The sequence below is a fragment of the Diospyros lotus genome, chromosome 11 (genome assembly GCF_014633365.1).
Source record: "Diospyros lotus cultivar Yz01 chromosome 11, ASM1463336v1, whole genome shotgun sequence".
Lineage (NCBI taxonomy): Eukaryota > Viridiplantae > Streptophyta > Magnoliopsida > Ericales > Ebenaceae > Diospyros > Diospyros lotus.
This window is the reverse complement of record NC_068348.1, coordinates 23,395,655-23,411,538: the sequence shown is the minus strand read 5'-3', so window position 1 is coordinate 23,411,538 and position 15,884 is coordinate 23,395,655. Positions and strand designations below refer to the sequence as shown.

Here is a 15,884-nt window from a genome sequence, read left to right as displayed (position 1 = left end):
AAATATTATCTGTTTCAACAACAAGGCCAGCCAGCCGCCATGTCCATGATTTGTCGTTTGTTCCTCCTAGTACTAGACTACTAGGCCTATCTTGTCCTATCCTATATATATATATATATATATCCTTGCCAGACTTGAAACCGTTTTGGCTGCTTTTGGCGCAGTCAAAGACTATATATATATATATATGTTTGGTTTCATTCATTAATTTGACGAGACAACATATCTGTGCTCCGTTCGTTATTTCATTGTCCTTAAAGACGGTCTTACTGCTAACTCAGATGGATCCCATTCTGTTTAACGTGATCGTATCCATTAATTGACCACATGATGTCGGCCTCAAGATTCTTCTTCACTCACCAAAACTCAAGAAATCTACCCAAAACGGAGCCTAAACACAGATTGATATACGTCTGCTTGGTGCAGCAGCTAGTTAGTGGGCTGCTATTACGTCTGTTGAGTGAATTTAACCAGTACATACACTACTGCGGCTTCTCATCCACAAGAAAGGAAACCTTCCAAGTTTTTTACTGCGGCTACCTTAAGAGATACCGAGAAAAAGATTCAAAGTAACTTTGACTATGAAAATTTTATTCTCAATGGGAAACCAAACCGGCATCATCTATGTAAAGGACCATTTACATCAATTTATATCGCAACTATCTGTAAAACTGTTGGAAGGGACTGGTAAAGGGCTGCTTTATGACTGTATCATGATTCCAGGCATCTTCACTGACCATGGAAATAAGGTAAAGCTAGCGAAAGTTCAAGAAAAGCTGGGGGTTTACCATAGCTGCCATTGTTGTTTTTGTTGCTTGCAACTGAATCCCAATCCTTGCTTTGGTTAACTTTCTCAGCAATGGCCTTGTTGAAGGTGGACTCTGGATTTTCTTTTCCGGATTGCTGACTAACTCCTAATGAAAGCCCAAGATCTAGAAAGCTGGCATCATTAGAAACCTTATGATCGGATGAAAGCACCTGCCTCTCTGAATGAACAGCCAATTTGTCATGGACCTCATCCTCATTTACTGACAATGGATACTTGTTCGCGACCCTCAAGTTATTATCATCGCTGCCCAAAATTAGAGAATTATTGCTTACTTGGGAACTGGGTTGGTTGTCTCTCCATCTTTTCTCACGATGCCCACGTTCTTCCTGCAGCAGAAACAAAGTACGAGTTACCACTTATTTTATAAGAACACGAGCACAACGAAAATATCTTATAAATGGAGAGGATGTAGCACACAGACTGCTGTAGAGAACCAACCGTATATTCCGTGTTGTTAATGCCACTCATTGAACCTTCCGACTTTATTTTAAAAAAAAAATTTCTTATGTTCATAATTTAAGGATAATAATAGTTTTGAACATCTGGCCAAAGCATACCTAGGAGACCATCTTAACAATGTTGAACATAAACTGAGTGTATCCCTTGTTGCGAGTCATCTCTCTACAAACAAAATCATTATCATCATTGTCATCACAAGCCTTGATCCCCCTTAGGTGGAGTCAGATACATGGATTCTAACTCTCAAATCATCTTTATTCATGGGCGTGTCTGGCTATAAGACCATTATATCTAATGCCATCCCAATGAGTTTCCCAGGTAAGAGGGCCATTATTCTCTAAAAACGAAAGAATATGAAAATGTAAACTTGGGAGTTTGAACATCAAGCAATTATACTTCAAGAATCCAATGGACACATTCTAACACATAAAAAAGAGAAAAATTAAAAAGAAGACAAGCATTAGCAGAATAATATATTATTGAACTCTTCAAGTCCCTCATTATTCCATTCTTACTACAAAAGTTGGGAAATTAATTGAGATGATGAAACATAAAAATAAATCACTTAGAATATTGACGCCTATGTTTGTGGTCTCTTGTTCTTTATCCTTTGACAGTGCTTTAGCGACACAAAACACTTCTTTAATGGACAAGCACGCTAAATGTATAAGAGCACCAAAATGTTAGAATTCTGATTCAATATATCAACGTGTTTCAAGAACGCAGATTAGTATTTAATTTTCCTATAACCTTTTGCCTTTATACTGATACAAGGCCCAATCTAACACATAAAATTTAAATCTTGGGTTAGCATGACCTTTCTCAACCTCTGCCAATAACTTTTGCCACTCGACTAATCCTTCTTGCAGCTTCAACGCATAAGACCAACCAGAGTACTTACATCTTCTCTGCCTCTTCTTGTTTTTTTTTGATAATCTAGGTGTCTGAGCTTCTCCCGAATAATCTTGGGGAGAGCGGTCTTCCCCCTTGGTTCGTTCTCTAGGTAAATCCGAATGCGGTCACAGCCTATACACACTCGGAGTGAACTTTCAGAAAACAGTTATCCTCCCTGTGGACCCTACCTTTAGGTTGTGCGGGTGGGACCCCCGGAAGGACGACAGGGCGCACCATGACTCTGCCTCTACATGGGAGATTTGCCTTCCAGAAATAATTCTGCTTTCCAAGATGCCACAAGGATTCAAACCTCCGATGCTCTCCTGTTATCTTCCTCGTGCTTTACTGCTACACCATGCCCGTGGGGGCTTCTCTGCCTCTTCTTGTCAACTGTGTGGTTAGTTCAAGCTTCCCAAGCAAAAATATTGTATTTTCCATACAACTTCTGTATCATCAGTCTTACCCAACTTCCTCCTAGAAAAAGTTTTCTAGGATACACTCTTAACCATACGTTTTATGGTGTCCACTACTTCATGAGATTGACCAAAGTATATTGCAATATTCAATTTTCCATATTCTTTCTGACTATATTACCATTTTAGTCACTAAATGATAAGTAAAAAAACATAACGGTAGCAGTTCACAATTAAGCCTCCTTTAATAAGGATATACCCTTTTCCCCATCCAGTAACCCATTGGCCTTCTGACTTTCCTTGAAAAACAGTGCAACACAATCGGCGGTTAGGTGAATTCAGAAGTTATTTTCTGCTGCCGCCAATTCAATCTAAATGGGAGCATTTATGGTAGCTGAGCTCCTGGAGGGAGATGTAAAAAATATTACCAATTTAAGCCTTAGCTCAAGTATCATATTTGGTTAAACACTAAAATTGTCCAACAAGAAAACTTGTTGAAGTAAGGTTTCTGTGATCCCTGCTATGCCAGCAATAAGGAATCATTAGAGAAATTCCACATTTGATACTTTGATTATTCAGATGAACTATGCTCATCACAAGATAACATTCACAGCACCGACTTGTGCCTTACAACATATGCAAGCAGCATCCTATGCATCTAGCCTCACCCAGAATAATACTACACAATGCCAAGTTATACTTTACACCTCAGTATTTTCTTGTGATCAAACACCAGGACATCAAAAAGATACACAAATCTCTACACCTCCATTCATATTCACATTGCAATTATCAAAACTAATTCAAAACAAAACCCTGAAACTTCTAAAAATGTAATATATGTGCAAATACATCTACATTGTTTTCTTTCCCCCATGATTTTTGTTTATGTTCAACTATCAGCATAAGTTGCCATTACTTTAATCTTGGTTATTTTCACACTTCACCAACGTGGTGGTGGAATATTGGGGCAAGGGCTGGGGGATAAACAACTAATTTCATATGAATGCGTCACGAACCAAGGGATATGATTGTAATTGGAGAAAAATGATTGTAATTGAAGGGAAATCCACGGTGTATAGGCTGTTAGGGCTAACTGAAGAAGTTTAGAGGTTAGGCGGGAATAACTAACTCTTGTATAAATAGTTAGCAGGACTGTTAGAGTAGTTAGTTGGTTGTGATGTGGCTAGAGGCTCTTTAAAAGATACCTACGGCAAATTGGGGAGATTATGGAAGGAATAAATGATCTGTCCCTTTTCTCTCTCTCTCTCTTTCTAACTTTCTATCTCTCCCTCTCATTCTTGCATTTTAGTGTAATTATTGTAATTGATCAGCCTTGATTCAAGGGCTTGACAAAGTGGTATCAGAGCTGAAGTTTTAGGTAGTCGGCGAAGAAGTCAATCAGTTTGGGTCATTGGAGCGTACTAGGGAAACAGTTGACATGAAGGAATAGACGGGGCTGATGGGTCAATCTATTCTTGGTGCAAACGTCGTGGGTGTCAACTACGTTTAACACCCAAGTCAATTTTGACAAGCTTGGGTCAGAATTGAATGCGAAATTGGAACAAAATTTCCACAGACGTGGACTGAACTCACATCAAGGTAGTGTGGGTAGACCAGGGCGATCATAATTGGAGAGGGATTCATGAGGCTGAAATTGGGTCAAATCTTGAAGGCAAAATAGGAGCAAGTTCAAGAAGACGAACGCGAAGTAGGAGTAGGTTCAAGAAACGACTTTGGTTGGAGCTGGGAATGGCTGTTCAGACTCGAACCAGGTAGAACAATCAATTTCGAGAGACGTCATGATTGAGGGTCAAGGCGGAATGGCAGAAGGTACAAGATTGAAGCAACTAGAGATTAGGTTGGAGGCCATGGAATTCGGTATGACCCACACCAAGATACCATGCGCCAAACTCGTGAGGATTTAGTGAAATGGAAGGAAGCCATGCAGGCTACAAAAGAGAAGTAACGAGAAGCTATTAAAAGGTGTCAAGAAATGGTGGAGCAACAGGGGCAAAGGATTAACAAAATGCTAAACCTATTGTCCTCTCTGCCCTAATTTCAGTTGTCACCAGAATTCCCACCAAGACAGCCATCTAATCCGATTTTATCGTATCAGGGCAATTGTTTAGGGACGCAAGGGGTTCTTGAAGAAGTGGATTAGGCTACAATTTAAGAAAATCAGGTGAGGAATCCACAACCTTTTAATCAAACCCATACCCTTACACCAAGATTGGAGATTCCTATGTTTGAGGGGAAGAAGCCAAGGTGATGGGTAAGGAGATGTGAGAGATTTTTTCAGTTTTATCGAATTTTAGAAGAGCGATCAATTTGACTGCGGCTTTCTTGAATGATATAGCAGACTCTTGGTATCAAGGGTGGGTTCAAGAGAGGGAATGCAAGGAAGTTGGACAGAATTTGCTAAAGGGTTATATGAGTGTTTTGGGGAGAAAAGTATGGTGGATGTAGTAAACGAATTCAAAAAATTGAAGCAAGAAGGGATCATAGTGGAGTACCAAGCCCGATTTGAGGAATTGAGGTCCATGGTGAACACAGTGCAGTTGGGACTCATTGAACAATATTTAGTGTTCAGCTTCATTAGCGGATTGAGGGAAGAATTACGACCCACAGTAAAGATGGTGATGCCTACATCAGTGAGGCAAGTGGCAAAAAAAAGCTAGACCACAAGAGCTGACATTAGAAGCCATTTTTAATAAGCATAATGTTCCCTACGAGTCGAGTTTATTGGCCGGGCAGTACGGGGGTGGTAACTCTAGGCTTTTGCTTACAGGGCCTAATCAAGATGCAGCCAAAGCACCTTCCTATAATAATGGCAGTAAGGGTAATATGATAGAGCTGAGGAGACAACTAGGGCTATGCTTTAGGTGTTGAGACAAATATGGCCTCGACCATCAATGTAAGAGGCGGTTGATGAATATGGAGGGTTATGATGGGGAAAAGGAAGAAGAAGAAGAAGAGGATGTTTCCCATGAGAAAATAGGTGAGTGCAAGGTGATTGTTGGGAAGGAATCACAGTTGCAGTCTATACAGACTGAAGTGTTTGAAGGAAAGGATGGAGAAAAGGAAGAAGAAGAAGAGGATGTTTCCCATGAGAAAATAGGTGAGTGCAAAGTGATTGTTGGGAAGGAATCACAGTTGCAGTCTATACAGACTGAAGTGTTTGAAGGAAAGGCTGAGGCAGCGGTGGAACAGCTAGAGGCTGTGAACACTACTACACTTATACTACTCAAAGGGGAAAAGCAAAATAGTAAGAAGGAGAGAAGGAGACAGCGAGTATTAAAGGTAGGGATTGGTTGAACCATAGCTTTTGTTTCAATTCTTGGGGACAAGAATTGTTTGAAGGGGTGGGGATTGTCACGACCCTAGGAATATGATTGTAATTGGGGGGAAATCCATGGTGTATAGGCTGTTAGGGCTAACCTAAGAAGTTTAAAGATTAGGCAAGAATAACTAACTCTTGATAAACAGTTAACAGGGTCGTTAGAGTAGTTAGTTGGTTGTGATGTGCCTAGAGGCTCTTTAAAAGAGACCTACGGCAAATTGGGGGAGTTTATGGAAGGAATAAACAATCTGTCCCTTTTCTTTGTCTCTCTCTCTAACTTTCTATCCCCCCCTCTCTCTTTCTATCTCTCCCTTTCGTTCTTACATTTCTGTGTAATTACTGTAATTGGTCAGCCTTAATTCAAGGGCTTGACAGAATGCATGTGGAACCATTCCCCAAATAATTCCAACTATTTCATTTTGATTATCCAACCCTTAAACAGTACATGGGGTGTAATGACCGTATAGAAGGAAACCATGGATTGAGATGTTGGTAATCCAAACTCATGTAGCCAACCCGAACTAGTGGCTTACAGTTTGTGATTGTTGTAGTTATATTATCTAACAAGCAAGGAAATGAAAGCCAATACTTAGCATAGACCACCTGCATGGCTATTGCTGCAAGCCAATCAGGACTGTGTACCTACTTGTCTCATATTGAGCTATTCCCATATTAATTATTGTCCTGCTTGCCATACCTCAATCAGGTCAAAGTTGCCCAGTTATGATCCTTATTTCATATACTTGAATCTTTCTTCGTGTTGTTACCGCCTGTTCCTAGATGATTATACACTGGCACAATCTACTACTTGTCTGAATATAAAATTTGCAGCTGTACTACCATTTCCCCCCCCCCCCCCCCCCCCTTTTTTTTTCTTGGTTCCTTCCCACCACCACTCTTCATATTCAGACAAAATAAAGCTCCACATTTATGTTTAACTTTGCTAACAACAATATATCAAGCCTTGGTCTGTTACATGGATTCTAGCTTGCCAATCATCTTTATCTACAACATATCTTTGATATGGTCATTGTAATGCATCTTACTTCCAGGTGGGAATAATCAATTGAAGAATATAGTATATACACATAGGATAAAGAAGAAATAAGTAAATGTAGGACCCTAGAATGTATAAGAGATTACGGTAGGATTGAGTGTAGCAAATTATTCCTCAGGAGTAGTTAATTCTGTTGAGTTATTAGGGTAATTATTTTACTTCTGTTAAGCTGTTGAAGTAGCTATATAAAGCCACTAGGGCTGTTGTAGTTGGATATCCAGAAATATCAATTCAAAAATCTATTTTTTTTCTCTCTCCAAACTCTCTCTCGTTCTCAGACCTGTCTCTTCTCCCCCTCAGCTTCTCTCCCTCTCTTTCTCCCTTCTGATTCTTCCTCCATTCTCTCTCTCGACCTCCCTGTACTTCTGCCTCTGTCTGTTTCTCACTCTATTTCTCAAATGCTATCCTAATTCTTCCTAAAATTGGCCCTAATTCTCTGTTGAAACCCTAGGGTCATGACAATTTGGTATCAGAGCAGGCAATCCTCGGCTGTGGTTTGATTCAATTTGAAGAGAGACGACCGTTCAAGTTGTGAATTTCGGCAGTTTGTGTTCAAATTTTGCAAGTTAAATCAATTTCAGTGATTCCGATAGAGGAATTCTCGACTAAGAATCTGGAAGTTTGTTTTGCAGTGATTAAGGTCTAGATTGTGAAGGCATGTGAAAACGACTTGGCCAGGCCGTTCCGACGACTCCTAAAGCAATTTCAGCTAATCATAATTTGCAGACAAGCAGGCAAGGCAACTTCGATTGGAAGTCCTATAGACTCGTAGAAGCGGAACAACAGATGGATTTTGGGCTGTTTTACGAGGCTGTTGTAGTGTACCGTTAGTAAGGCAAACTCGACAACAAGTAGCGTCAGGTGAAATTCCGATGACTCTCAGCAGAATTGGTTGAGCAACAAATTCCGGTGAGCCAGTGAATTCAAGCATTCCAGCAAGTTTGATTGGTCTCGACTGTTGAAATCAAAGATTGATCCTAATTGAAAGAAGCAATTCTCAGCTCGAAAATTGCAGGTGGTTTTGACGGAGATTAAAGACATTTTTACAGTCGATCTAGGAAGGCGAAATAGATTTAGGAGATTTTCTAGCACTAGGCGATTGCAGTAGGCTATGAGAAAGGAAATTAGTGGTGAAATTCCGGTGATCGCGATCACCAGCGATTGAGATTGAATTGTCAGAGCTTCGAATCTTGGCCTTCGACGATTAATCGGACATAAGAAATTATGGCAGATGGAACAAAAATGAAGTAGATGGAGGAGCAGCTTCAGTAGGTGACTGCAGTCATGTCAGACGTGCAGATAAGTAGGAGCCATTGACAAGGTGATAGATCAAAAGTTGAATCACACGTTCTCCCACATGCGTGAGGAGATGATTGTCACGGCTATGGCCAATTTTACATTGAACTTCAGTCTCATTTCTGTTTGTTTAATTATGTTCTGCTGTATTTTCATTATTGCATTTATATTCCAGCTAATAGTTATATTCTAGCTAACAGATTCTGTTAGCTATAGGAGGCCACGTGTAAAGGCCTTAGGAAAAGACAAAACATTCTGTTATAACCGTTGGGGAGGGAAGGATCCGCTGCATCTACTCCCACCTTGTGCGCCTATATGTACTACTCCCATTCCACGGGAGAAGGATATGAAAAGATTGAATACAAAATCATTCTGTTTCTCTCTATCTCTCCCTCGCATCTCTCAATTCTCTCTAACCCTCTGTTCTTTCTACCTTCTTACTCAACTCCCTATTGTCATTTTCTTCCTAAACCACCGAGCCCAGGTTAGCTCATTGTCACTGTTGCCTAGAACCGTGACAATGATCAGCCAGATTCGAGAGATCTGCAATCAAATGTAGAATTTCTTGATAATTTTGGCTAGATAAAATTAAGTTAGACTACCTGCTTGCTTGCTTTCTAAAGAATATGTTGATCCAATTAGTATAAGTGACCAAATCCGGTGATTGGTGGAAATCCTTACTCTCCCTGAAGAAATGGATCAGATCCTATTTTGGTTGGGGCTTATTCCAAGAACAATCCATGGAATCAAAACTCCATTGTCAAATCTCAGAGTTCAACTTAGAGATGTGAAACTATATTAATGAAAAAGGACTTTGGAACGTCTAAGGAAGAAAACAGTAATAAGAAGGATGTTGTTAATGAAGCATTACAATCTCAAGAGTTCCTTAAAATGAAGTAGTCTAAGGAGAAGTCAAGATTATGGGGAAATGATTCACTGCTTACTTTAGATTTTGGGCAACTTTAGATTTTGGGCAAAAGAAGAAGTATTTTGATTTTGGCAGTATTGACAAGAAGGATGACTGTAATATCAGAAATGATATTGGCAATGAAAAACATTATCTAGAGGGAAACTATAACGATCAGGGTGTTTGGATAGCAAGTACAAAGGAACAATCTAATTCATTTGAAAAAGAAGTTCATGAAAAGGGTATTCGAGATGATATTATCGAAGGTTTGGATCAAGAGGTGACTAATTCAGCCAATCAATTCCCAAAATTGAAAACAAATAATGGAGAACTTTCAAAGACGGAGATAAAAACAATTGGATCTTCTGAAGTTGAAATTGATTCGGTCTTTTGCAATGAACAATTGACAGGCAGTGATGCGAAGGAATCGGTTGCAATTGCCAAGCCTAATAATGTGCCTAGCGAGTGGTTCCAAGAGGGAAATAAGAAGTTGTTAGGCGAAGTGGCAGAGAAAACAAAGTTTATTACATCATCCCTAGTGTCGAGTCCATTATCTGAGGGACTGGTTAATATCCTAGATTGAGACCTTGGAAGGAATGGTTATGGTAAAGAAGGTCCTCAAAATATTGTTCTTATGCCTATGGCTCCTTTGCTTTTAGTCTAGGAGGAGGCTGCAAGGAGGTCTCTTGTTCGTTTTGATCTATACAAGAAATCTCTCCTTGAGGAGCAGATTCAAATTTCAAAGTAAAAATCACTTCTTTAAGCTGCAGAAGTTCATCCCCAGCTGAGATATCTTCTAATATTGTGAAGGTGTGTGGATTTGATAAGGAAGTATGGGGACAACATGTAATTGGAGGACAACTACAAAAAAGAACTGAAGCAAGCTTTACGATTGGAAACGAGGTTTTGCATAAGTTGGACAATTCAATTTCTCAAGGAGGGCTTTGGTGTTTTGTGTTAGTAAAGCAAAATACTGTTTTGGAGCTGCAAAAGAGCATGCTTCAGCAAATAAATCTCTAACAAGATTTTAACTAAGGGAAATAGCTAAAGAAGCCAAAAGTTTTGCGGTGGAGAACAAAGCTCCTGTTGCTTTGTTGGTTCTTATTCCAATTGGCCAATTCGAATTTTTGTCTACTGTATTGAAGGATGGACCGATGACTGGGATCAGTGTTGTGGCAGCTCCTAGTTCTGATGCTCACAGACAGTTTTTGTTTGAGTACCCAAGGCGAGCCCACATTTCTCCATTGCTGCATATAAGGGTTATTGCAGATATTTTTGCACTAGAAGATGGCAGTTGGCCTGTCCAGAAGCCGTTAACTGTAGCTACGCATGCTTGTTTAACATCCTTATTTGTACTAGATGGTGATGAACTGTTAAAGGAAGCCACAGACACAATTAGTCATTCCTCTAGACTCCAAACAACCAACATTGAAGGAGAGGTGATGGGGAAAATTATGTGAACAGCGGTTGGTAGGTTTCAGCTGCTAACTATGACAACTAGAGAGTGGTTGGTTCAGGTTTACATGGAAGCTATTGACAAATTGTTGGGTTTACATAAGGTTTTCAAGATTGCTCCAACCAAGTTATGGAAGAAAAGGAAAAGTGCCAGGACTGGGAAGCTATAGTGTCCCGAAGCTGTTACAACACTGCTACTCCATCTTCGTAAGAGTTGTATTGTCAGGTCTTGCATTTATTGAGAACAAGAAATATTTCAAGGCAGGGGAAATGTCAAGACCCTAGGATGTATAAGAGATTACGGTAGGGTCGAGTGTAGCAGATTATTCCTCAGGAGTACTTAATTCTGTTGAGTTGTTAGGGTAGTTATTTTACTTCTGTTAAGCTATTGAAGTAGCTATATAAAGCTACTAAGGCTGTTGTAGTTGGATATCCATAAAATATCAATTGAAACATTTGTTTTTCTCTCTCCAAACTCTCTCCTTCTCAGACCTGTGTCTTCTCCCCCTCAGCTTCTCTTCCTCTCTTTCTCCCTTCTGATTCTTCCTCTATTCTCTCTCAATCTCCATGTTCTTCCACCTCTTTCTGTTTCCCCCCCTTTCTCAAATTCTGCCCTAATTCTTCCTAAAATTGGCCCTAATTCTCTACTGAAACCCTAGGGTCATGACAGTAATCAGGAAAAAAAAATCATATATCAGGCAATCCATTCATGCCAAACTTTCCCTCAACACATATAATTAACTTTTACCTTGATTAAACTTACATATATAAAATAAAAATGGAAACCCAAAACAAAATCAAACTCTAGGATTGTATGGGTAAGGAGTATTGGTTTATAAAATGAACTCTAGGCTTTCACAGGAACAAGTACAAGTATGAGATATGGTGATTTATAGAGAGAAAAGAAGAAGGAAACAAAAAGAATAGAATACAAACACAACCGAGAAACAAAAACATTTATATTTATTGTTAACTATGTCTATAAAAATAAAATCTGCAAAGTACAAAAAACTACAAAAATTAACCAACATGAAAGATTTCACCATTCATAAATTTGATCATCATTTAACATATTGACATTATTTCATCAATCACATACCATTAGAACATGTATGTTAACAAAAGTAAAATGAAATAGTCAACAAATTATTTGGGGCAAAAACATATAAATTCACACATAAAAACATTGCAATCAATACAATGTACAATTTTTAAAACAATAATCATTATGTATGAAAAACAAGAAATGCATCATGAAAACATATACACTTAAAAATGTAGTTACCAGTGAGGTGAGAGCATATTCAGCATCCCTGCATGGCTGCTTTGAAGTGATAATATCATCTGTATTTGGTTGACGAAGAAGTTCTCTTTGAGAATGGCCATGCTTTTGCTCATCATAAGATGGTTGATGTCCATAATTCCAATTCTTTCTATTAGAAGAAGCAGATGGCAACTCCTGGGGATGAATCACAGTAGATGACTCCTGGGCATTAGAAAATAGCCTAGATGGAAACAAACATTCTCCTGATTGCCCAGAGGTCATGCTTGAGATCCCAGTAATTTTGTAGACCGAACAGTTTTCTTCTGAACAAACATTGCTTTTTATACCAGGGATAAATGGTTTCTCATAAGAAGTAGGCATGCATTCATTAGTGCCAACCCTCCTCCTAAATACACCCCACAAGTAAAATAACTTATTCCAACCTACAATAAACATAACATACAATTAAAACAAAGATAGTGCATCCTTGAAAACGTTGGTTTTTGACATACAGTTGCATAGACCAATCTAATTGTGATAAGTTAAACAGAAAATGGAAGAACATTTATTACGCTGGGAATTTTCAGGAAGCAAGTTGGATGAGAATATCAGTAGATCAACTCCATCAACATCTCCTTTAAGAGCTAAATCATAATTGATCATGCACTCTGTCAAGTTCCTATAGCTGCCCTCATAGCTGCTTGAAAAAGTGTGTCAAAAGGTCAAACAAAGGCCCATTCACAAACCGAATGAGCATTAAGAAGAAGTATATGTGAAAACAAACCTCACTACATCTTCTGAAAAGAAATAAACCCCAATGCTGTCTTCTTTGGGATAATTCACCAGGAACTGGTTAGGCCACACGGTTAGACGAGAAACTTCCTTCAAAGGGATTTCACCAGGAAACTTTTTCACTAGTTCAGGTACTCTAGGTGATGCAAAGGTAGATAAGTGGGCTTGAACCCCATAACAGAAACTGGGGAATCTCCCACTACTATGGATTTTAAATACACCTCTGCATGACATGCCAGTGCCTTGCCTATTAGAAATTCTATTAAAGCACAAGAATACTTACACCACAAATAGTAAATAAAATACAAAAGAAAGGAGGACATCATACTTCCAAACGTAATCAAACTCTGGAATGGCCAAAGTGCTAGATGGATCAGTTTGATTGTCAAATATTGGTCTATAATACTTATCATTACTTTCCTTTTCTTCTTTCAGATTTCCTACATCTAGAGCAGAAGTTTGAGGATTCGTTGGACAAGTTTCTGTTGCTTCACCAATATTTGGAAATTCATGAGCATGTCCCGTTGCATTACCAGCTGAGGTGTGCTGCCTAACAGAGATGAAAGAAGAAGTCTTTTGGGCTGTTCTGCCCTGCTTGCAAGATGCTATGGGATGAGGTATTGAATTTTGCTGAACTGAAATAGAACTATTGCGATGTCTACCAGCAGTTACTGAAGCAGCCAATCCAACGCAATCTTTATCAATAACTAAATTTGACTTCATTTCATGAGAGCTGACAGATTTTGTAGGAGAGGATGGGTTTCCAACCATTTCAGATGAACATGAATGCCGAGTCTTCCCCACATCAGTGTCAGCTATCCACCAAAAAGATGAACAATCAGAGCAAACACACATATAAAGGAATACAAAATAGAGCTATAACAGAAAAGGATTGAAAAAAATTATATGAATAAAGAGTTACCTTGATTATTATTGAGATATCTGGGGCCTTCATGAGCAAGATGATGCACAGCCTTCAGATGACATTTGGTTCCAGAGGAATGTGAAGACATAGTTCTGTCATGTGATGCAATTCTTTCATCAATTCTCGTTGCACAAATACGAGAAGCAGACATTGGTGAACTAACTTTAGAGTTATCTAATTTGGCTTCACACTTTCTTTGAGTTAAATTATGTTCTTCAGCATAGGCGGATCTCTTCAAATGATTACTATGAAAAATATTTGAAGAAAGCATTGTAATATTTGAATCAGAAGCCTTTGAGCGACCAGCGTTGTCATTGCTAAATGACGATGATTTACTCAACAGTCTGACAATGCGATGCTTTCTCTTGTCAGTGCAAGCTGTTTCATGAGAAAATTTCCGTTTTCCAATTATATGTTTGGCTTGTGATTGGACTGAGCTTGAAATGTTGAATGAGTTGGACTTGGTGAGAACACCTGTTTGAGGAAACAAATAAGTAGTTACAAAATTATAAACCAAACATGGAGGAAAAAAAGCACCCTAATGAACACAGAACTTCCAAGATCAATAAAATGGAACAACTTTTACAGAGCAGAAGTTACGCAAGAAAAGTTACCCTGTGAAATTTGAAAATCTGTTCGTGATTTGGGTGATTGGAACCTGGAAAACTTTGACGAGCATGCATTTCTCTGACCAGCATTGAAAGTGTAACTGCCTGAAATAGATGCCTTGCAGTCTGGTTTAACTTTCGCATTATCCAAGATTTTACGTGGAGTTTGAGAAAAAAGAACTTCCCTGGAGAGGCTGGACTTGCTTGGGGATTGAAACCTAGAATCAAGAGCCCTTTTTTTCACAATGGTGTCAGATTCCAAGTTGCCCATGGGTATCTTAGCACATATGGGATTAGAACTATCTTCTCGTCCCCTTTTCTTAAGTACTGGACCTTTAGTATCCAATTCTCTAACATTTGTATTTGCATTTCCAGCATTTTGATGCATTTCATTTGAGGACGAATCTTGTGGAGTCCTCATCACTTTTGGAAATACATTTTGCTTCTGTTTCCCACTGTCTTCCTGAAGCATGCAATCTTCACATATCCAAGAGCGTTCAGGAACTTTTTCCAGCTTCACACGCATGCAGTAACTGATTGAAAAATAAAATAAAATAAAATTATGTCAATTCCTGTTATTCGAAATATAAGAGAATACATCAAAGGCATTATTGCAATAAAAAATAGTAAAAGTACTGAATTGCATCTGTGGGCCTTTTTTCTTTTGCCCTTAGGTGATATGGGGAAGGGTTGTAAAGTGCTAACCAAATACAACTTACATGTGCTCTGCCCCATCAGTGCATTTGCTACAAGTAGCAAGTAACTCTTCTCGACCAGCATCGCCACAGATATCACAAACTTTTACCTGTTCCACCATCGGAACCAGTAAGCAATGTTTTACCCAAAGAAACATAAGTATAATTGCAAAGAGAAAGTAAAGTCTAGGAAAAGCGAGAATAGATGAAACATCTGATGGCATGCCACATCCAAAAACGAACATGCAATAAAATAATAATTCCTTAAGTTACAAACTGACCAACACAATTAAGTGTGGACAGAAAATCATTAAAAATCTAAGATGTTCTTTATATTGTTGTTACTAAGTAAGTGCAAAGACAAAATAAATAGGATTGGACAGACATCATAAGCTAGGAGAATGTGATGCAAGACTCAATACTTGGTGAATGTGATGACTCAAAAACTGGATTTAAAGATTTTTCATAAGTGTGTGAGATTGAGTTAATGTAAGGTAAACTCACAAAACAGAACAGGGAGACTGCTCTTTAAGAACCAAAGACTGTATACTTTTTAATCAAGTGAAAGAAATCAAAATTTCAGGAACATGCACGAACAACATGCACCATGAAATAATAAACAAAGTGCTATTTCACAACGTGCTGATTTTCCCACCTAACTACTCTATTTGGTACTGGAGTGTGGGAGCAAGCAGCCTGATGAATGATACAAGGTGTAGTCATGAAATCATTAAAAAGTTTCCAGAAATACTGACATTTTTTTCTTTTGAAGATTGGCTTGACATTGTTGTTAACATGCGTAAAAAGTGCTTGAGGCTCCCCCATTGTACCCAACCTACCCTTGTTATGCAAAGAGACTATTTCCATAACTTGAATGCATGACCTTTCAATCACAAATGAGAAACCTTACAATTGCTGTGAATGCCAGCCCTTATTAATTTGTATGA

At 38.7% G+C, this 15,884-nt stretch overlaps 1 protein-coding gene across 10 annotated transcripts in view; it reads right to left on the bottom strand.

Moving 5' to 3' along the window:
• Window positions 1-498: 498 nt before the first annotated feature.
• LOC127812692 (uncharacterized) overlaps window positions 499-15,884 on the bottom strand; it is a 40,742-nt gene continuing 25,356 nt past the window's right edge. For all 10 annotated transcript variants that reach the window (XM_052353204.1, XM_052353208.1, XM_052353206.1 and 7 more), the window contains 8 exons: window positions 14,962-15,047; window positions 14,249-14,775; window positions 13,632-14,108; window positions 13,038-13,524; window positions 12,702-12,932; window positions 12,490-12,614; window positions 11,939-12,360; window positions 499-1,155 (listed from right to left, as the gene is read on the bottom strand). In XM_052353204.1, the coding sequence (XP_052209164.1) occupies window positions 730-1,155; window positions 11,939-12,360; window positions 12,490-12,614; window positions 12,702-12,932; window positions 13,038-13,524; window positions 13,632-14,108; window positions 14,249-14,775; window positions 14,962-15,047 (2,781 nt within the window). In that variant the 3' untranslated portion in view covers window positions 499-729. The remainder of the gene's footprint in view (window positions 1,156-11,938; window positions 12,361-12,489; window positions 12,615-12,701; window positions 12,933-13,037; window positions 13,525-13,631; window positions 14,109-14,248; window positions 14,776-14,961; window positions 15,048-15,884) is intronic.